The 22,983-nt window shown below is 45.9% G+C and overlaps 2 protein-coding genes across 2 annotated transcripts in view; one reads left to right on the top strand and one right to left on the bottom strand.

Moving 5' to 3' along the window:
- Positions 1–832: 832 nt before the first annotated feature.
- On the bottom strand, positions 833–18,732 carry TPRA1 (transmembrane protein adipocyte associated 1). Its single transcript, XM_027700604.1, has 11 exons — positions 18,687–18,732; positions 14,282–14,484; positions 13,997–14,129; positions 11,253–11,339; positions 9,616–9,688; positions 8,615–8,694; positions 7,446–7,556; positions 6,974–7,034; positions 5,821–5,923; positions 5,106–5,186; positions 833–4,127 (listed from the first exon to the last, which is right to left on the bottom strand). The coding sequence occupies exons 2-11, from the start codon at positions 14,470–14,472 to the stop codon at positions 3,893–3,895; spliced, it is 1,155 nt and encodes a 384-aa protein (XP_027556405.1). The 5' UTR covers positions 14,473–14,484; positions 18,687–18,732; the 3' UTR covers positions 833–3,892.
- A 4,116-nt stretch (positions 18,733–22,848) lies between these two features.
- Positions 22,849–22,983, top strand: part of MCM2 (minichromosome maintenance complex component 2) — a 12,804-nt gene continuing 12,669 nt past the window's right edge. The window contains exon 1 of the mRNA XM_027700917.1: positions 22,849–22,926. Within this exon, the coding sequence (XP_027556718.1) occupies positions 22,921–22,926 (6 nt within the window). The 5' untranslated portion in view covers positions 22,849–22,920. The remainder of the gene's footprint in view (positions 22,927–22,983) is intronic.

Genomic DNA, 22,983 nt, shown 5'->3' with positions numbered 1-22,983 from the left:
ACCTTGTGTGCTGAGGACTCGGCCCGTTGCTTGAGTTTTTGATTCAAGGGCACTGTGTCAGCTGTTTGCACAACAGAAGCACCACACACAGCCAGTCAAGAGCAAAGGTCTGGCTAAAGCTCCCTCCCAGAACACACTCACCTGCCTCCTGTTCATTTCTCGTCTGCCACCTGCTCACTCCACTTGATGGCACCCAGCTTTTGTACTGGAAAAGCAGTCATTCCTTATTCACCTCCTCTGTCCTCTCAGGGTTTCACAGACCTGCACCACTGCTCTTCCAGGCTGGTGAGTTTTTAACCATGTAATTACTCCTCCATAAGTCTTTCCATGACTTGTCACCCTGTCACGCTTCCTTAGGCCCTTTTCAGGTGTAACTCCAGCCAGGTGGCAAAGATCCAGGAGGGAGAGTAGGCAAAGGCAAACAAAACTGCACATCACACCTGCAGCCATGCCTTCCTGTGATCTCCAAGAGCCCAAGGATGCCCAGCAGGGCCCATGAGCTGTGGGACACTGATGTGGAAGCAGTCGTGATAAGGGCAGAGGAGCTGTACTGTAACAAACACTTTCCACCTGCACAGGAACAGAGGATCCCATCCAAGTTCACTCCAGCAGTAGCATCTCCTAAGGCAACTCTTCCACAGCTTTCTCCAAGGAGCCTGGAAAGAGCTCCAAAAGGTCTCATTGCACAAGGGCATGACCCAGTCCCAAGGCAGAGATGAAGCTCACCTGGCCATCAAAGAGAACCTGAGGAGTACTGACCCCTGCCAGCACACCGAGCTGTTACTCAGCTGTCAGGAAACCACAGAATCACATTCTCCCAGCAGCCAGAAAATGTCCTGACACACAGGGTTTATTTCAAAGGCCAGAATAAGAAATAAGCAAGAGTCACTTCCAACTTCCACATAAGCCCTTACCGAAGCAACAGAGAAAAATATCCTACAGGAAAGGCCCCAGTGCTAGACATGCCCAGGAATAGCAACATCTAGTTACTGAGGAGTCAAAGGTTTCACTGACAGTTACTTAAATCTGGAGACCACTCTCTGCACAATCATCACCTGGCCTAGTAATAGCCTTCCAAGAAGGAAAAATCCATCTCTGACAAAAGGACATCGTGTTATTCCATTATTATCTGCAATATTTGTTCAGGATTATTTTTTTTTTAAATCTGCAAGTTATTTTTCCTCCACAATATGTCTCATTTCAGAAATAAAGTATGACCAATTATGCCAAACTTAATTTTATTTTACAAACAAAAATATACATTTATTCTATATTTTCTCTCTTTTTACCACCCCCCACACACATAACACTCTTCTGCTCAAGAACTTTGAAAATGGACCAAAGCATTATATATACATAAATATACAACAAGGGGAAGGTCAGTCCATGACCTAGTGCAGAAACTCCTCAGCAGCAGAACATGGAACACTTCAGAAATACTGAAGTCCTGCCAGCAAAGGACAGGATGGATGTGTAGACCACCAGCACGGGTGATCCTTCAGCACTGAATTCAGCTGGTAAAACAACAAATTCATAACCTGCTTTCATATCACATCACCAAGGAGGGCAGATAAGTCCTCTCAGACAGGATGCTGAAAGTCAGCAAAAACTCCTTGGGATGAAAAAGCCATTGCTCCTTTGTTTCCTGACTGCTTTGAGACCTTTGTATCTCTTAGCTCTGTCCAAGGCCCACCAACTCCAGGGAAGCTTTACAGGTTTCCCCACCCTTTCTAAGGAACAGCAGCTTGGGATCAGTGTTGTAAAGCAGCAGTAGGAGCAGCAGCAGGACAATTCAGGCACCATGTCATCCATCCCTTTCAGAGCAAGCAGTCCAGCGTGGCTCAGGCCAATTGACAGCAGTGACAGAGGAGCCTGGAACACTTCTCTAACATGGCAAGGGCTGACTTGGCCAGTTGTTTGTCCAGCCCTAACACAGTCATTGCATGGAAGGGAAATGTGAAAGGCTGTGACCTACAAGAGACAACTCCACTCTCACACACAGACAAACGGAAGCCTTTTTTCATCAAAAATAAAATAAAACAAAAAAGGGAGGGGGAAAGCATTGTTTGTTTTCAAGGTGCTAGTGCTACTTAGAGGCCTGCAGGGCAAAGTCCACAGGCAGACAGAGAGGCTGCATTGCTCATTAACAAAATAAGATAAGAAAAGGGCCTGCATAGTTTTAGTAACCAATATGAACTTCTTGTTCTTACCCACGTTTTCTTTCCCTATGATGGGAACACCTGGTAGCAAATGCTTTCCCCTACCTGCTCATGACCCAAACTAACACCTCCATGCTGCACCCTGCATGACAATTTCCCAGCAACTCTTACCTCAATATTCTTCAGGAACAGCAGTAAATTGGGGCAAGAGATTCACACAGTCCCCAGTATTTCAAATTCCCTCTTTCTACCACCTCTAGAGAAAAGTTGTTATTGCTTATAGCAGATCTCCACCTACCTAGAGGACTCAAGTAGGAAAGCACCCCCAAAACTAGAGAATACACATCTTCATCCTTGGAGAGCACAGCATGTCCCAGAAACCAAACTGATGCAGCTTTCAGATGAACAGTCCCTGGATTGGAACACACCATGGCTTGAAACTGCATGCCAGACAGCTCAGATGATAGTCCCTTTTCCAGCATGGAAGAAGTTAATAAGAAGTTCAAAACAGTCTTTAAATTAACTGCTCTCCACATGCATATAAGTATTTTCAACATATTGAGCCATAAAACTTTCTCAGATCAGCAAAAATCTGGGGATCTGAACAGCAACATCAGAGGACACTCCAAAAGAAACACATCCATCTCCCACTTGTCTCCCACCATAGCACACCAGCCAGTTTGATTCTAGCACACCGAAGGTGTTTGAGAGTTTCTAGTCACTAAATACTGACAGCTCGGACTCATCATGGGCTTCTGCTCTGCCTCAAGCACCTGAACATCTCTGGAGCCTTCATCTGCAGAGTCAGCTTCCTCCTTCCCAGCAATCTCCAAGCCCCTGCCAGAGCCATGAAGCAGGGTACAAATGCACTTACCTCACAGGTTTTATTCTTGAAACTCAGCCCTGACTCAATGTTGTTACTTAGACTTTCCTGTGAGCTCAAATGCACAGCACTACAGCCTCCACAGACTGTTTCACAGCTCCTTCAGCTCAGCTAGACAGCAGCACTGTCTGTCCTTCTGTCTCCCTACTGTTCAGTCACTTCACATCCATGCTGTGAGCTACCAGCCTCCCCCAAATGCTCCCCAGGCACAGGGAACAGTTCATTCCTCTTCATACCTCTTTTTGCCCACACACTCAGAACACTCCCTTTAACCACTAGCAACTTCAATTCACGATTTTCACCAGTGTTAGCTGCAACCAGGGATGAGCCCCAGTGACCAGTTTCCCTCTTCAGACAGTGCTATCATCACCTATGCTGTTGCATTATGGCAGGACATAGGCAGCCATGCTGCTTCAAAAAGCCCAGGAAGACCATCTTTGGTTTCAACCACCAAACTCTTTCTATATATGTACAATACAGCAGTCAAATCAACACCCTCAACCCTAAACAACATTCTCCTTATTGGCAGACAAGTGCTTTCAGTCACTGAAAAGGAAGAGGTACCAGCCAGGGCTGTCTTCTGAATCATATTCACATCTGGAATACAGAGGATCAGTGAAGTTCAGTGTTTACAGGAGTATGAACAAAACTGTTTTCAGGTAGCAAGAGAAAATGTTCTTTCCAAAAGGGTTTGGGCTGCCAACTTAGTTCCACAATAGGTTTTGGAAATCCTAAGGAAAAGAAAAAAGCCATGGCAGATAACCAAGGACAGCTTTCCAGTGGACAGCTGTGGCATCAGGGAGTTTGGAAGGAAAGGAATGAGACAATCGCGTGAAGCAGGTGCCCTGCCTCAGGCATTGATGGCTTTCCAGCGGTCACTGTCTATGCTGTTGATGCTGCCCACGTGGTATGGCATGGAGGCCACATCATCCAGGTAGGCTGTGGTGTCAATCTGAGTGCTCGAGTAGAACGCAGAATCCATTCCTTCCTTCTTGGCAACAGCATAAGGGTGGGGTAGGTGCACATCCACATCCTCAGGTTCATCCACCTGACATTTGTAGGAGAAAAGGATCTTCGGTTCAGACCTGGAGTGATTAAAGATTTTAAATGCACATTTAAGCAACATGGTATCAAAGCCACCTATCCTTAACTGAAACTCAGCAGCATTAATAAATTGTGCATTCAGACCCTAAACACTCTTCACATGAGCTTTCAGCATAGAAATTTTTGGCAGAGTAACTGCCATAGAGTACTGCTAAACAAAGCCTTGGATGAAGACCTAAGAGAAATAAAAATGGCAGAATCCTGACTCTACTGTGGGAAGTGTCCTCATCTTTGGGAGTTTTCAATTACTGAGGGCAAAAGCATTTAAACACTACTGGACTCAACAGCAGCTTGGCTACTGACACTAAAAGGAGTCAGAACAGGAGTCCACCTCAAGTTCCATCTGTGCATATCAGGAAAACCAAAATACAAACACTTGTGGATCACCAGTTTCCACCTCTAACTCCAGACAGTATTCCCCTCTAATTTCAAAAGGAAGTAAAGGTTCATTTTTACATTTTAAAAGTACTTTACGTTCTTAGTTATTTTTAAAGCCTGCTGTTTTGTGCTTATGGATAAGCCTGCGCTAAACCACTCGGGTTTTCTGACCAAGGTGCATTTCCCGTGAGTGGCCACAAGGCGGCAACGCCGGCCCAGGAATCGCCCTTCCCAGGGCTTCTCACTGGTGATTCTCCACAGAGACCTTGCAGTCAGAGTTACCTGACCCCCAGATCCTTTCTACAAAACTATCCCAAAATCCAACCGGAAGACCATTTAACCTTCCAGGACTTAATCCGTCACTAAACATTTAGTTACCAACTTCAGCAGAAAAACTTTGTACTACAGGGGATGCCAAGGCTGAAGAAGTGATCCTCAGAAACCTTCAAGGGCAGAAATTAAAACTGCTTCTCTAACTGGCATTATAATTGTTGTCTTTATTGTACAGATGGAGAAAACTTGTGTGCAAAACAATTAAATGACAGTATAGACCCTCTAAACTCCTGTTCCTGGCTACTTACCCAAAGAAGCCTTTCAGGAATGCCACATAGATGAGAGGTGCAAAAAAGCTGAAGTAAAGGAACGTGGTAGCATCAACACAGCTGTCAGCAGCAAAAGGGAACATGAAGAGATTTAGCATTCAAGCATAATACAGCTGGTTAACACCAGCCACATCCCCCTAGAATGATCTAATTTCCCTCTAGAGTGTCCAGAGAACATAAAAAGTCTTGTGTTAAACAAATTTAAACTGACGCAAAGTATCAGATATTGTCATCAGAATCTGTCACTGCTCCTAAACACTCAGAGGGAACCATGACAAAACCCAAAGTTTGACCAAGAGCAGTCTCAGTGCTCCCAATTTTGACCTGCAGACATGACACTGATCCCTGCAGAACAAGACCCCAGGTATGAATAAGGGTGTCTCCGTATTTCTAGCAAACAGACTATTTCCTCCCTTATTACCTATTAAATGTGAGCCAATGGCCAGACATCAGTGGATATAAGCTATTACTCTCACTCACCACCTCAAGACCACTGCAGCACATGCAGCTCCACAATCTCTCCACTGTGAGTTTCCTGACCACTTAAGGTGTTTTGGCACAAAACAGAACCAACAGGTTTATTCCTTCTTAGGAACACAGCACAGCTTTGTTTTCTTGGGAGAGGCAGTGCTGAAGGACACTCAAAAGCAACACAAGATACAGGAATGCAGACCTCCTCCCCCAGCATACATACCACAGTCCTTCTATGATATCCACACAGAGGAGGGCACTGCCCAGGCCCTGCACCAGGTTCAGCAGTGCCAGGATGGCAGCATAAATATAAAAACTCTTCCGGGCTGTGGGAAAGACATGGACACAGATGAAGCTCAACCTCAAACATCAGACCAAGGCAAATCTGTTTGATAGAGATGCCAAACCCAACACAAGCATCTCACCACCTTGTCTCTTTAAGAACTCCTGAAGAATTAAGACTGTATTTCCCTGTCCCGTGCTGGCAGGATTGATGGTGGTTTAATGGACTAAACCATACCCTCCAGCACGTGTATACACCCATAAGATGGGGTTTGAAAACATACAGTTATGGCAACACATGCAAAGATTTAATTGGCAAGCATCTGGAACCACTGTCAGTCACATAATTAAATGCAAGAAAAACAAACAAAAAACCCTAGCTGAACCAGAAACTGTGCCCTTCCAACATAAACCACTAATAAAATTGCTCAGGAGACCCCAACAGGAGCAGCAGGGCATTCTGGACACTAGGTAGATCAGGCCCAGAACCTGTGCCATGTGACATACATATCCCCTCCCTCAGGGTACCCACACATAGATGCCAAGACTAGTTAGAGAGAGAAGAGCTTAATGCAAACACCTTACTAACAGCTCTATTCAAGGATTGCAAATATTCTGCAACCATAACAAAAGAAAAAAAAAAAGGAAGCATCATAATAAAGTAAAAGCCCAGATAAAGATTACTGAGTAGCTCCCGTTTAGCCTTTCCTTCCCAGGGATGACCAGCATGCACACTTTAACATCATGCATGCATTTCAAAAGAAGCTGTTATTAAGAAGTCCTTTCTTAGGTCTCTCAGAAGATTATATATTTACATTACACCTGTATCATTAACTGAGCAGTAGGTCTTGTTTTCTTAATGTAATTGTTTAGCTACTGAAGTAGCAGTGTAATTGCTCTTACTCTGCTCTCCAAAAGGCACAATATACTATTTTTTCCAGGGATAAGTTATCAGTCCTTTGCTACGTTATCTGTACCCTGAGACAGTGGAATGCATCTGCAGCACAAACACATACAGGAACCTCTTACTCCCACCTATCCTTTATCCTGGCGCTGTCTCCATCTATACTATGGAAAACACTACAGTTACTTACAGGGCAAAGAAATCCGGTCTTTCAGAGGAGTTTTTGGAAGAATCACCACCAAGGAATAGACCTGTTGAGACAAAGAACTAACAGTTCCAAGGCTGTTTGGCAACTGAACTCAGCAATCTTTGCAGGGATGGTGTATGGTATCACGCACTCCCTAGATGTCTCGGGGCAGAGGCACAAACCCCCTGATATTTAACCCCATTCAGATGTGAAGGCCCCACAACTCACCCTCATCAGCACAAAACTGCTGGTCACTGACAAACAAGGGAGGGAAGAACATCTAAGCTGAAATTTAGCTGCCCCAGCTTATAGCACTCTCTCTGCACCTTTATTGCCTGAGCTTTCCTGAGAAGCATCAATGCTGCACCGTATGAGGCAGGAGGGGGAGCAGGGCATTACTGTACACAAATCACCATCCTTGCTCCATTTAGAAAATACAAAGCAGCTGTCACAGTGCATAACACATTCCCAGTACCAGAAAGAAGAAACAGGAGCTGGCAAGCCAAAAGTGTCTCCCTCCATGGCCATAGATGTTGAAGTCTTCTGCTGAGAGGTGGGCATCAGGGTACAGGATTTCCAGGGTGCCCTAGGAGAGAAGTAGCACCAAATGATTCTGTTACAGTACCTTCACTAAAATGCATGTCTGGGCAAGGGACACTGTGTTTAAAGAAGTTCAGACAACAGCTGGCCTGCCCCTCAAGACCCAACCATTGCCCAGCTTAGACCAGGTTAAGCTCACACAGAAGAGGAAGAAACTGAAGACTGAGTGGATGGGGGCTGCAAGCAGTTGTCTGTCTAAAATAGGCTGAGAGCTCCATTTCTATCTTGAGAGTAGACCCTTCTGTTAAAATATCCAGAATACAGACAACTTGGGAAAGGATACTGTCTCACTCACCTAAATTTCTGAAAATGGCATGAATAGAAGCTACCACTCAGAAAGTGAAAAGTGCTTGTAAGCACTACTGAACCCAGATATAGCTCAAACACTTGATATTTAATGAGGCTCCTCCAGCTTTATCATGTGGTAATGATCAGCTCACGGCCTGCGCAGGCAAGAGCCTCATCACAGAACAAAGATCTGTGTGTTATTCTGGTGCTGCCCCAAGCATAGAGACACAGGGCTGACCACTGCCAAAGGGAGGAGAATAAACCCAGACACAGATTGCATTGTTCAGAGACATGAAGACATGACTAATAGACTGAGCTAGCAAGCCAGCTGCTAGTTTGAAGAGTAGCAAGAGCTCTCAGCTCTCAAAGAGTCAGCAGACAAGAGGCTACTGCAGTGCCCTTACCTGGCAAGCACACCTCAGGTTCCTCCATCTACTTTTCATGGCCCTTGAGGGCAGATTCAGAACTTGTGGCTCAGATGTGGAAAACCTCACTCCTGTTCCAAGGTTCACTAAACAAGGCAATCCATGTAAACCTCATCTTATTTCTTCACCTTGGCTGAGCTATTCATGTAGTAAAGAGGACAAGCAGATACCATCTGCTTATACATTGCCACAAGCATGCCATCTTCCTCCAAAACCTCATCCAGAGAGCAAAACTGCCACTTCCAGATAGGAGTCACACACTTAACTGCTTACTCTTCAAGGAAAGCCCCCTCTTTTCCAAAGAATAATCCTTCTGCTCCAACATACTCACCTGGGTGACAGAATATGCCAGAGACAGCACAGTAGTGATTGCCAGTACACGTTTCACACTTGACTTGCTCTCCAGGTGACCTGTAATTAAGGAGTACAGAAGTGACTCGGAATGTAACCCCAACACTGGTTAAAATCAGGTTTTTTTCCAAACCAATACAGGAAAACACTTGTTTTTGCAGAGGCCTTCAAGGGAAGGTTAAAGCTCACTTAACCCTGTTTGAAGAATTAAGCCTTTTACAGACTAAATAATATTTATAAAACAAGAGATTTTAACTTGCTTTCCTCCTGTCCACACCAATGTAGAGAAAAGGACTAAGTCCTTCTGCTGGGGTTAGAAAAAAAATTCAGGAATGACTACAGTATACACTGAGATATTGTAAAGTTTCTTCTCAGGAAAGAGAGTGGATGGGAGTCTGAGTTAGAGAAATCTGTACTGGAATATGCTGGAGCAGGTAATCTCCAGAAGTTCCTCAAAAGATGAAAAAGTTACTGCTCAGGTGTCCCACTGGCAGTAACCCACATTCCAACCCCTCTCCTCTACCTCTGACACACAGGAAGAGGCATTTTTAGTTGCACAACTGAAAGAAGTAGAATTACAGATTGCAGGTACAGTTAAAGCATTTGAATGAAGCCAGGATGCAATAGAGGGGACAGATGGGACCCCAAAGGAACCATCTTAACTAAAATGGGGTTGAAGTAAAGATGAGACTGTTGATCTTGGCATAAGACTTATTTACCTAAGCTATGCACTCCCTCACCATATGCATGCAGGACAAACAAAGCACATATAAATCTTTCAGTCACACAAGCCATAGACCTGTAAATATAATCAGGCTCTCAACCACTTCTAACTAAAACTCCCCACTCTGTCCTTTGTATTTATTCTAAAGTTTCTTCACTTTATAGAATCAGCATCTCCATGAACTTATAGATGCAGTCTCTGTGGAAAGAAAGGGAATAGAAAACATTCAAAGCACTCGAAAACCTCCTGACACGTACCAAAGGCAAGGCCTAGAATCACCACACTCAGCTCAATCGCCAGAAGGAAGAACCTTGTGATCTCCCACAGGATCTGAGGGATAACAGAAACCAGATAAACATGATTAGATGGAGCCAGGAACCATTTCGAAGTTAATACAGCAAAACTCCAAGGGCTGGCAGCCTCTGAATGGAGCAGGTCACTTCCACAAGCCCTCCTCATGCTTTGTAGGGATACTGATCACATGCTTGTTGCAAGTCCTCTTCATGCCTGTGAAACAGAACACTTGGGTGGGAGCGAGCAAAGAGCATGTCAACAGAGAGAGGAAGTGGCCACAGTTTGCCCCAGTTGAGGATCTGCCACTTGTCTCAGATGTGTTCTTTCTGCTGTGCTCCCAAGGAGCACAAACCCATGATGACCTCAGAAGTTCTTAAAGTAGCAAATATGCCTGGACAAACTGTATTATTCCTCTTAAAAAGCTACTAGTTCTTAAATCTAAAGCATATTCAATTCTATCCCTCCCTTTTCCACCTTGTTATTTGCAGTCTCATGTTTTATTTGGTGAAACAAGACTAGTAAAACAGCAGGTGAGGCAACTTTCCAGGGAGTCATGCAATAAATCAGTGCCAAACCTAGAACAAGAATGCAGATTCTGGCTTGTTAATCCTTTTCCTCTGAATGCTGAACAGTACTCTCTCTTGAAGATACATAATATTTTAAGAGGCATTTGATGAGACACTTCTAATCTCGGCAAATACACTATGTGTGTATATATATGTGAGAACACACAATGGACAGGACAAAACACATGTTTACAGGAAAAACTGACAGAGTATCTGTCTTGCTATATGACTTCCCAGCAAGGTGCACTTATCAGCAGCACCAGAGCTGAAGAAAAACACCTTCCCACCTCTTCTTCATTATTCAAGTCCTGGACCTATATCTGTTCAATGGAGGTGAATGAAAATGCTACAAACATCCAGCCACTCACCATAAGCAGCCCTTCACAACGCTTTGACAGGTAACATTAAAGGGAAAAGCGAGAGAATCACAGCGACCCCAGAGAATAAAGCCAGATGACCTGTACTCTGTGGATGGCTCCTCTTTCTCTAACAGCTCAAGAACTGCAGAGCTTTATGGTTTAAGCACTATTTTCCTACAAGTCAAATGACTACAAAGTAACAGCATGTACAAAGCTATTTCCTGTTTGCTAAGGGTTCACCCTGTACTCAGTGTCTGCAAGGAGGTTCAGGTGTCAGTGTCAAAAGGGAATTTAGTTTTATTTGCATTCAATACAAAAAAATTAAACATTTTCAAAGAGTCACTTGAATAATGCAAGAGTAACAAAGGCCAGGTCTTGCCTATTCGCTAATGTATCTGAATATTTACCTCTTGCAAAGCAGAATCATTTCACCCCTGCAACAGGAAACTTTGGCTGCCACTATTTGTGCATCTATTTTAGGAAATCCATTGTTTTACAGCCCTGGATGTTGTGATGATTTAGGTGCAGCTATTAGAACAGGATTCCATAGTACACATAGCTATGAATACTGCAAAAAACACATTCTTCTTGTATGCACATAAGAGGGAAGCCAAAGCAGATTGCTGTGATTAGAACTGCGCAAAGCAGAGCCTCTAAAGTCAGTGTTGCACCTACCTTGTCAGCAACTGTGGCAGCATCAGAGGCACTCACAGTCATGGAGACAACAGCACGGGCAATACCAACTAAAGCCACCACAAATACCTGCAAAAAAAGATAACAAAAGTGAGCTCATGTCAAAAGGCACATATGCAGTAGTCACCAGAAACCCTTCTGGAATACCATTTGCAGGTCAGCTTTCAAACCTGATAATGTGTACCAAAAGAGACTAGAGTTAATTTCCTGAAAAAGATTCCTCAGACCTGTTAGATATAGGAGTGCTGACTTAGAATTTAGGAAGGAACAAATTGCCTTAACTGTCAGACTAAGCTCTGTTCTCACTCAGTCCTTACAACCATACCTTTACAAACAGTCTTCCCACCCTTCATTCCACCAGGGCAGGGAAGGAGAAAAAAGAAGATAAAAAACATATCCCTCCAAATTACAAGATCAAATGGTTGGTATGTCTGACTAAACCAATCACATCAGATAACAGAAGCCACTCAACACCAGCTACCACACATCAGGTCTGCGACCAAACTCAAACCTGCAGTTCTCTCACTCCACACTGACAATGCTCAGGAATGCAGAGGAAAGGTCACCTGCAGCCAGTAGCTTAAAAACATCTTACCCTGCTGCACTGTGCAACAGAGATACCCAAGTCACCTCATATAACATTTAAGCATGACAGCTCAGCAAGGCTCATTTACCAACCCCTGTGCTGTCACAGCCATACTACGCAATTAAAAGTTCAGTTGGATACATCCACCCTCTGCTGTGCAGACTTACCCTCCAAAAAAATCAGATTTTTCCAGATAAAATTCTCTGAGCCACAGGCTGATCCTAACAATGCAGATATAAGACAGCTAAATCTATCAGGGAACCAAGAGTCCAAGCTGATTCTAAGATGGCTAGAGAATGGAAATGACCGATAAGTCACCTACAGCTGAGTATCTCCGCCTTAGTGGAACAGGGGATGTAAAAGGCACAAAAGAAGAGTACAACAACAATCCCTCCTGCAGTGGAAAACACTGTGACAAGAGACTGACAAAAAAGAAGGATCCCTGAATATAGTGGTGTTCTAGAGCAGCAACAACTCATTGGAGAGGAACAGACCCTTTGTTTCCTCTCTAAGCAGGTAGAGACCCTTCCCAATCTGTTAACTTAACATTAATCACTGACTTCACAGGAAAGCATTCCTTCAGGACATGCCAAACAGTCAACCGAAAGGAAATCCTCACAGAACACACTTCCATCCTCATTTCCCAATAACATGCTCCAGAAGATCAAACTGAATGCAAGCATTTTCCTCTCACGCTATGTGCTGGGTTTGGCTGGGAGAAAGTGAATTGCCTTCCCAGTATCTGGTATGGGACTGTGTTTTGGATTTGTGCTGGAGACTGTGTTGATAACATAGGGATGTTTTTGTTACTGCTGAGCAGCAATTACAGAGTCTGCCTCTCAACCCACCCCACCAGCGAGTTGGTTGGGGGTGCACAAGAAGTTAAGAGAGGACAGCTGGGACAGGTGACCCCAACTGACCCAAGGGATATCCCACACCACATGGCATCATGTTCAGCACATAAAGCCAGGAAGAAGGAGGAAGGACAGGACTTTCAGACTAATGGTGTTTGTCTTCCCCAGTAACCATTACATGTGATGGAGCCCAGCTTTCCTGGGGATGGCTGAACACCTGCCTGCCCATGGAAGGGGTGAATGAATGCCTTTTTTTGCTTTCCCTGTGTATGTGGCATTTGCTTTACTTATTAAACTGTCTTTATTTCAACCCATGAAATTCCACTTCTCACTTCTACTCTTCTGATTCTCTTCCCTGTCCCACCAGAGGGGAGTGAGCGAGTGGCTGCCTGGGGCTGAGTTGCTGGCTGAGGTTAAAACACAACCAGCTGTTTCAGCACTTTGTTTCTCACTTCATTTTGAAAAAGGCAACAGTATTAAGTCAGTTCTCTTTTCTTCCCTTTGGTTTATCAAGAGTTTTGCTTTTCAAAGCCTTTGGCAGAAACTCCTACTGACCATGTGTATTACTGGAAACATGACAGAAGACTTAAATTCACACTGGAAAAGGCTGGTAATATTTTTTAAAGGTTGAAACATTTGTGTGTATACCTGGTTATCCAAAACTGTGCACAAGCCCAGTACCCACACTTCTGGCCTGAAAGAGCTAACAAGACTTCCCACCAAATATTCAGTTGAGGCTATTAGCTCAGATTTGGTTTTGAGCTTCTTGGGTTTTGCCATGCCAGTCCCTGTACCCAGAGAAAGATGCCACCATCTAACCCAATTCAAACACACATTCACTTCTACAACCTGTACTAAGGTTGTACTGAGGAAGAGCAAGCACACTGAGCCAAGCCAGGATGGCAAAAAGCACCTGTGATAAAGCTTCTGAATTACATTTTTTAATACATTCAGGTAGGGTCTCAGCTGCATTTATGACATAAGCATAAGACACTGGATTCCAAGACATGAAAGCAACAAAGGAAGAAAAAAGGAAAAGAAAAAATTAAGTGACCATGGGAGAACAAAATCCACTCCAATCCAGCAGATATGGTCCCACAATCTATTAAAAGCTGAATTCAAACAGTGAAAAAAAAATCTCTGTCTACTTCTTGTAGTAGACCTTCAACAAAAACCAGATTTTATCCCTGCAAGAGCTAGTCTAGGTTCTCTCTAGTTTGTGATATTGTTCATGAGTGGTAATTAAAAAAACACTCATCAATTCAAAGGCACAGAATCGTACTCACTAGTATGTAGAATGTAGTGAAGATTGGGCTGGAAGTGACCCGGATTTTGGCCCTGGCAGAGGGCAGTTTCCAGAGAAGAAACGTAAAGAAAAGCACATTGGGAACCAGGAGCAGAAGATCCCAGTAGCGGACTCTGCAAAAAGTAAATAAAATAGGTTTTCTTCCTGTTCTTTAGCCTCTAGAAGGGAAGGCACCAGCCCCAGCTCCTTCTCATCTGAACTCTGAGAAAGAAAGCTCCTTCCCTTAGGCCAGGGTCAGACTGTATTCCCATTTCCTCCAACTCACCTGGACTTCCCAATGTCCTCATAGAGCAACAACAGGCACTTGTGCGGCACAGTGATGTTCGTGTCGTTGACCGCCTGCGTTGTCATCGGGGACAGAGTTGTCACATTATCCAGTGCTGTCACGGGGGAAGTCGAATGTGTGATGTTGTCAGACATGGAGAATCTCATCACAGACATCATGGACTGGAACATCCTGTCTTCCCTCTGGTCCAGGTCAAACACAGGGAAGACAACCACAGCAAAGACAAAAAACAACATTAAATCAGTTGTGAGTCAGAGGTAAAAAAAAACATCCTTGACATTAGGCCCCTGCACAACTGCTTCCTGCTTGGTACAGCAAATTATCATCATCTGCAAGACCATTATACAATAAAAAGGCCACCTGCCCTTACTCTGCACACAGCCATTAGGGTGGAAAGTACAAAACCACTGTCTTGTATCAGAGTAACAAGCACATTCAAAATGGTGTAATAATACATTGGATTAAGTTTTGTGATTCTTTGAGCTTTGGCAGATTCCTAGAAGAAATCAAGACTCAGAAGCAACCCATGGCATCATCGGATGGAGACAGAAACGCTGCTTTACCAGGATACTCATTATTGTTCTAGCTCCCAGGATCAAGAAGTTACAGTCAATTATTTGAATTTAACTACTACATAGAAAGGATGAAGGTCCTTACCAAAAATCTGTTGCTGTTACCAACCCTGCAGTCTGAGAACAAGGAGAGCCTCACATGCTTCTACCTAAAGGGACTGTACAGAGTCTTTATCTTTCAAACTCAACACTGGCAAAAGCCAAGATTCAGCATTTTTTTCCTAACCCTCTGCAAGATACCAGAACCACTCTGGTTTTGAGCAGAGCAGTAAGGCTGGGAAAAGACAGCACCTAAAACCCTGTTAGCATAAAGTTCTTCAGCTTCTTTACATCCACCAGTCTCAATTGCATTGCCCTTCTCAGACACAGATCAGCATTGTCATCAGCAGTTTACAAACCCGGACACAGATGCAGCTCTACCTAATGGGTTTCCTAAGCTCAGACCCTCAGGCAGCAGAGCACTATGGTCGGGATCAGAAGATTCTGATGCCATGGTACTCTGTTCTTTTGCCTGCCCTACCTTCTACCTCTCCCATGACACAACAGAACTTCCTATTCCCCTGATAAAACATTTTTGCATGGCCTCCCCAAGAGAATATTCACAACTTTTCCACCATCTGTCCATCCCCCAAGGCCCTGCACTGCTGTGACATTAACTGTCCCTCTAGAAGTTAAAGGGACACTCTGCTCTGCCATCCATAAAACTCCATGGGCTTCATGGCTTTGTTGGTGGCATTGGCAGAAATCACCCCAGCAGCAGTTCATCCCTCTGTTGGTTCTACAATTGCCTTGGAAGCTTAGGTGGACTATGGCACACAACACTTTAGATTAAGAGTTAGTATATACTAGAGTTTTGGCCTAATTGACCTTACTAAGCCTGCTCCTGATTTAAGGTACCACCTGGTGCAAATCTCTCCTTTTCCCATCCTAAAGCAGCAATCCTCACTGTGAAAGTACTTGAGTAGCTAACAGCTGAATACAAACACAGGGTCCAATCACCTCTCCTGGCAATCCCTAAGTGATCACAGACAACACAGATTCAAAACAGATAAATCTCTGTCAGCCAACATCTTACAGATGCACACTGCCAGGGACAGCACTCGAGCAGTCTGTGCTACAACTAATCCAGGACTTATCTCAAAAAAATTCTCCCTGTTTGACTTCAGCCCTGTCTTGTCTGGTGAAAACTGACAGCCCCTGTGACAGGGCTCAGAAGGTGTTTTCCCTTAGAGGTTCTGTGTGACTCACAAGTTGGAAGGAATCAGCAGAGCCCCACATCATCTGCTGAGCTTTGGGAGTTCAGCAGCACCTTCCCTGCAACTTGCTTAAGACTGTCAGTCACAGGCTCTTGTTTCTCTTCAGAGGCTAAGACTCTTCCCAGGTTTTCTAAGAGGCAAGGAGATCATACCACCCTCAGCCAACAAACCCTCCCTTCAATTCATCCTTGCTGACAGAGACTCCCTGAGCTGGGATTTTCTTCCGTGACTGTGGTGTGCTCTGCTGCACGAGAGACATCACTGTAAATAAACACACAGACCTGGAAGGATCAGCTTTGCCTTTGGCAAATCCTGGGCCAAAAAAATCCTAGTTCAAGTAGAGGTTCCAGTAAACAACCTTCACATTCCAGACTTATTTCTACAAGTGTCCTCTCTTCCTTCCAGCTTCTCACTCCTCTGAATTGACACTGTTGAGAAGGATTTTCTCTTCTTAATTTTGCTCCATTCTCTTCCTCTGAAACACCACTATATCTCAGTAGCAGTGAGGGCAAGTATGATCACATTTCCCAACATAGGAAAATTTCTACTCAATTTTTAAAAAAGGTGTGAAAAGGTAGAGAAAAACCTCACAGACCACGGGCAGAATAACATCACTAACTGTAAATTATCACAACCTCCTAATATCTCTTCTGGGACAAAGAATTCCATCTAGCTGTCACACTGAAAAGAGCTCGAGTATAAAGCTGTAAGAAATTTATGTTAGAACAACTTCTTGTGAAAAGAACAAACAGTCTCCATTATTTTCACTAGAAGCCATGACTATCACACCACAGCAGAGAACTGCTGATAAAGAGAGGAGTTGGCCACACGTAACAGAAGTCCAGTCACGAGGTTTCAAAGGGCAAAGAGGAATCAAGCTCACCTCTCAGCCAGGCTGCTCACTACAGCCTGGCACTTGTATTCTTCCTCCCCAGATGAAGTGTACACAAAGCAGAGCAATAGAACATCCAACATGATAAGACAGGGCAGCCAAGGTCATCAGCCAGACAGCACAGTGGTCATGCTTTTCTAATAGCTAAGACCTACAGCAAAATGTGGAGAACTGATCCATTCCTGGTCCAAATCACCAGGAAAAATCCCACAGCAACAGGACCAGGAATGGATGGCAAGGATCCAGCTAGGGTTCATCGTGCCCAGCCACACTGCTCCTTACAGCACACTCTCCTTGCTCTGTCTAGTCCTAAACAAATCCAGTCAGCTAAGCATATCCAAGAGCTCTCTCACCACACCCTGTCCCCACAGGGCTGTCCCCCCCAGCCAGCCCAGCCCTTCAATGGGGGCAAAATCATCCAGAGCTGCACAAAAAGAAAACACTGCTGCAGTTGTGGTCTCCCCTTTTCATCCACCAGGCAGATCCATACACCAGAAAACAAAATAAAATGGTTTTCTACATTCCAGCCAAAGTCAGGCTGACTTGGCCGGGGCTGATTCCTCAGTTCAAGCCCTGGACAGGCTGCATTTAGACCAAGAACACCCTTGTGGGCTGCAGTGACAGAGCGCTAGGGAAGGATCCACTGCACCTTCAGGGAAACGTTACCTCACCAATGGATTTTGTTCCTTGATTCATGGCACCATAACAGTATCAGAGTACGGTGAAATTCAGAGCTTACATAGGTGGCAATTCTCTGTGCTCTCAAAGCCCACCCAGAAAAAGGTGAATTACATGCTGCCAGAGTTTCAGCTCCAATAAAAAAATTGAAACTCTTCTTCCTCTCTACAAACAGTATCAGAAAGCCCTGTAAGTACAGACCACGCCAGGGTTAAGATTGCCCTTTACAACACTCTGTTTGTGCAATAAAAACGACACTGACCAGATCCCTGCTTAAACACAACTGTTACTTCAATAATGTAAAATGCTTTAAAAAAAACCCAAACACTAAAAACAAAAAAAAAAAATAAAAAAGAGGTGAGTTTTTTTGTCTTCCTTTTTTAGACGGCTCTTCAACCCTCATTCTTGGTCACAACAGCTGCATTTTGCATCTCATCCTCAGAACTCACAGGAGAGGGATTTTCCCCCAGTGGCCCAGCACCTCTTTTTCACCCAGTTTCATTCTCACATTTCGTTCTGAGCTAAGGTTAAAAGAGAAAGCTACTGCAACACTAAAACCCGACCAAAGCAAAATACCAAAAGCAGAAGTACCAACAATAAGCCAAAAGGCTCACGCAGAGAACCCCGGCCCGGGGGGGGCGCATTTCAGAAACGCGCCTCCTGAGAATTCTTGTTGTTTTGGTTTTGATTCCCCTGGAAGGCGGGAGCACAAGCAGCAAGAAAAGTAACAGCGCGCGGCCACCTCGTTCCAGGCAGGCGGGGAAGCGCTGCCCGTTCCACAGGGAAGCACAGCGGGGCACAGCCGCAGTCACATCGCACCCTCAGCCGGGCAGAGCTGCCCCGCGGCTCCTGCCGTAGGGCTGCGCGGGGAGGCCCCGGGAGGGCCGCGGTCCCGGTATGAGGCGCCCCGGTGTCTGTCCCTCCCCGTTACCCCCCTCCCGCCGGCCCCGCTCCCCCGGCCCTGGCCCCGCCGGCCCCGCTCGTACCCGGTCGGCGCCGCCGCCGCCGCCGCTCAGCCCCGGGGCCCCGGCCCCGCCATCCGAACCCCGGCCCTGCCGCTCCCCTCAGCCGGGGACCGTCGCTCAAGAGTGGCCCGAGCGCAGCGCGCAGGGACCGGGCGGAGACGCGACCGCCGAGACGGGGCTCGTCGGCCGAACCCGACGCGACAATTGAGAGACGATCCCCAAGAGAGAGCCGGGGGACCAATTAGAGGCCAAAGAGGCCGAGAGAAATAGAGGCGAAAGCCAATGGGAAGAGGCGAGAGGCGGGACTAAGGGGGCGTTTCCCGCCGCTCTTTAAAGGCGCCCCGTCCCTGTCCCCGCCCGCGGGTCTCCAGGTGACCGCGGGGTTGGGGGGAATGAGATCTGTACCGTGCAATCTCTGTTATTTACAGCCCGATCCCACCTCCCAGGCCAGCCCGCACAGCCCAACATCCCACCCAATGGGGAGCGCTCCCACCGTCAAACACTTCTGTGTGTGTGTGTGAAAACAGGATACATCCGTGCAGGAATTCTGCAGATGCAAGCCAGGGGAGTTAATAATTCAGGGAGATCTGATAATAAGTTCCTGTAGAGGAGAATGATTAACAACCCGGGAGCTTGGCTTTTAAGGGAAGTTTAAAGCTGACTGAAGTAACTCGGCATAGCTGGGACAAAAACTGCTAAAGGAAAATACAATCAATAATTAGCGGGAATTGAAGGTGCAAATACCGGGGAAACGGACGTTTAAGTATTGTAAACAAGGAAGTAACTGTGATAAATGAACCAAGATTTATAAAGGAAATTAAAGGAAATAACCAGCTAACCACCAGCACGTTACTCTCAGCAGTAACAGCTGTCTGACAGGGAACAGAGTTTCAGGGAGAATTATTGTCATCTGAGTCATTTCAAGGACTGGAGGATACACTCTGGCATTGTTTTCTTCTACCTGTGGCTCTCCTGTGGCTGCAGGGATTGCTTCTATAGGAATGCAAGTTTTTTGCTAAGCTGAAATGTGTTGTACGGAACTTAAACCTTTTCAGAAGATCCCTACATTGGTCAAGTTTGCATGCCCTGCTCTAGCAAACAGCACACACAGAGTGTTCCAGGCCCACCTCCACATACATCTTTCTCAGCTTAAATCTGCTCGATACCTCTTCTCAGATTAAATTTTCCAGCTGCACCTCAGCAAGCCTCATGGAAGGGATGTACTCAGAGACTGTGTTACCTGCCTCAGCCCTATTCCTCTGATTTTCCACTGAGTGGAAACAGGTTTTCATGCTGGTGTCATGCCTTTGGAATGACATCTGGAGAAGCCAGTTCTTAGCTTGTCTCATCTCACAGCGTTGTTCAGGTTAATGATATGTTGCAATATTTTGACATGTTCTATTTATGGATCCAAGCTCAAAGGCTTCTGATCTCTGTGTTATAGAAGGGACACTTCTGTTTAAAGAGAGGTGGGGTGCTTCTGCCTAAAAAGTGCCTTGGTAACAGAGACAAGTGAAATCCATGTCTTCTCACTTGTAGCCTCAGGCACTAACTAATTGAAGTGTTACCTCCCACATAGCTGTGTCAGAAGGAGAGATTTTGCTTTCCAATCCACCTGCTTTTTCCATCTGATTCACTCTGAGGCTAGATCCTAGCACTTGGGACACCAGATCCAAAAGCTGTTTCTTGGACAGAAGACTGCTGGGTGCCACTGCAAGGACCGTGACACTTTAGCTCCCGCCTTCCTCACTGTTTATGTGAAACAGAGGAGATGGGGGATCCACACTTATGGTTCCTTTGCATTAACAAGCCTTGCCTTTCAGCCTCAACATGGTGTGTGCAAACACACATTACTCTTCCCACCGCCAAGGACTGCTCCATGTCCTTTCAGTCTCTGCATCATCTCCCCCGACCAGGGCATAAAGATGGCAGGGCTGACTCCCTCTGTCCTTGCTGTGTCACTTGGTGTTGCCAGGCTGAAGCAGGACAAGGGGTGATACTCAGCAGCCTTGGTATAACCTTGAGGGCCCCAAGGAAAGCTGGCACTTGGTGCTGTACCTGCTGCAGTCTGATGACACCTGCTCTCACCTGACTTGCAGGCGTCAGAGGCGGAAGGTGCAGACGTGGTTTCCAGGACAGCATTACACCCTCGTATCATCACCAAATTCCCCTCTTCTGGGACATTTTATCTCTCTTCAGTACTCTTTCAGCTTTTATTATATCAGTCTCCTGAACAGGATATTACTTCTCATCCAAAACTGCTCTGCTGTTCAGGTGCTGAACAACTGCAGGGACAGATGTGCCTGTCTTGTTTCAGAGCTGCTCTACCAGCCTACTGATTTCTAGCACTGGGCATAAATTTGCACCACAGGACACCATCTTGGCTGCATTCCTGTGTCTCTGCCCTTCTTTTCAAGGGAAATTCTGTCCTCAGGGCTCCTCTTGTGCTGTAAGAAGCCACCAGTCTGCAAAATCCTAGAGGCATAGTTGATATTCAGAGTTTGGTGCTCAGCCAAGGTCACCCCTGCGAGCAGCCTGGGCCCTGTCTGTATCTCAGCCCTCTCACATGCCCCAGTGCATTGTCTCTAGTGCAGCAGAAGGAACCCTGTCCCATGCATGGCAGCAGCCTGATTTTGGAGATGGTTTTATCTGCCCAAGTTCAGTTCTTCTCAAAGAGACTGAGTGCCCCAGCTCAAGCACAGGACCACTTGTAGCTGGCACACAAAGAGAGCAGTGAAAACATGGGTGTGGCGCTCGGGTCTTCTGGGAAGGACAGCAGAATGGCTGTCTGTCCATCCAGCTGTTCAGTGCCTGGAGAGACAGTGGCACCCTGTGGTGACACCAGTTCATCACAGCGTGTCACCTGGGCCTTGTCAGACTGCAACACCTTACTCAGGTCCTGGGCTGCCTTCCCTCAAGCCATGGAATCATAGAATCGTTAAGGTTGGAAAATTTTGGATATCAGGAAAAGATTCTTCACTGAAAGGGTGCTCAAGCATTGAACAGGCACCCAAAGGAGGTGGTGGAATCACTGTCCCTGAAAGTGTTCAAAAATGTGTAGATATGGTGCTTAGAGACATAGTTTAGTGGTGGACTTGGCAGGGCTGGGTTAGTGATTGGACTCAATGATCATGGGGATCTTTTCCGACCTTCATGGTTCTGTAATTCTGTGACTTCTGAGATCATCAAGACCATGGTGGTCTTCAGTATCCTACAAGTGGGAGCATTTTGGGGGGGTCTCTGTGCCTGTTTCACTCTGAGCACCAGCCAACTCCCTGTCATGTGTCACAGAGAAGAGGCTGAGCCACCCTTTCCTATTTATATCATGATGCTCCTGCTTTGCTATATTAGTGCCAGTCTGAGTCATTCAGCTGGGCTCGTGGAAGAGCCATCTCAGATTGTCAGCTGCCTCTTCAGTCACTTTTGCTTCTGGTGTCTCCTGTTTCATGGTCACTGTCCCACACTCAAGAGCAGCCAAGAGCAGAAATAACCTGATACTAAATAGTGGTGAGAAACCCTTCAGAGAATGCAGGTCTCCAAAATCCAAACCACCTGCTGTTATGAAAGAGCCTGTGGCCTGGAATGGAAGCATGTCACCTCCCTGCCAAACATCAGCCCGTTGTTTGTCTTGTCTCTCTAAATTCCTTTTCCAGTTTCTGTGTGACAGGTGCTCTTCTTCAGTTGCTCTCCCAAATGGTATTGCTTGCTGCACAGAACAGCTGGGGAGACAGATGTGTGTGTTCTCTAGAATGGCTCCGATCAGCTCCCCTTGACTGTTATCACATACAGGCTCACACAGTTAAAAAAAAAAAAAAAAGCCAGAACCTTCTTCTCACCTCACAGTTTTTGTGAGAATCAGAACAAAGGTCTCACTGACCGGGTCAGTGGCAAACCCGGTCAAGCCAGACTTGATTATAGCTGAGAAAGAGGCAGACATGAGCAGGGGAGTTCCCAGTGGGATCTCTCCTGTGACTCGGGTTCCCGGTAGGAGGAGACCCCTCGAGCCCAGAGGAAAATGGCCAAATATTTGCCAGTTTGCTGCTGCCGCTCACCAGGTGCCCGAGACCCCTTGGCCGAGAGTGACTGGGAAAGTCCCAGACTCCCTCCCGCTCCAGGCTCCCGCCCCGCCTCATCCATATTCACAAGGAGGCGGGGCCAACACATCCAGTCTATTCATTATTCATGAGGTTTCGCGCGCTTTTGACCACGTGGGCCGGTTTTCGCGCGGAGTGCGGCCGGGCAGGAAGCGGCGGAGATGGCGGTGAGCGGCCGGGACTGGGACTGGGACTGGGACTGGGACTGGGACTGGGACTGGGAC

The sequence above is a fragment of the Neopelma chrysocephalum genome, unplaced genomic scaffold (assembly GCF_003984885.1).
Source record: "Neopelma chrysocephalum unplaced genomic scaffold, ASM398488v2 Primary Assembly neopelma1_147, whole genome shotgun sequence".
Taxonomy (NCBI): Eukaryota; Metazoa; Chordata; class Aves; order Passeriformes; family Pipridae; genus Neopelma; species Neopelma chrysocephalum.
The sequence above is the reverse complement of the archived record's forward strand: the minus strand, read 5'-3'. Positions and strand labels throughout refer to the sequence as shown.

Coding starts and splice junctions, on each gene's coding strand:
- TPRA1 (XM_027700604.1), bottom strand. CDS start 14,472: ATGTTCCAGTCCATGATGTCTGTGATGAGATTCTCCATGTCTGACAAC. Junction 9,689..11,252: donor CTGCCACAGTTGCTGACAAG/GTAGGTGCAACA, acceptor GTTATCCCTCAG/ATCCTGTGGGAGATCACAAG. Junction 8,695..9,615: donor GATTCTAGGCCTTGCCTTTG/GTACGTGTCAGG, acceptor CCTTAATTACAG/GTCACCTGGAGAGCAAGTCA.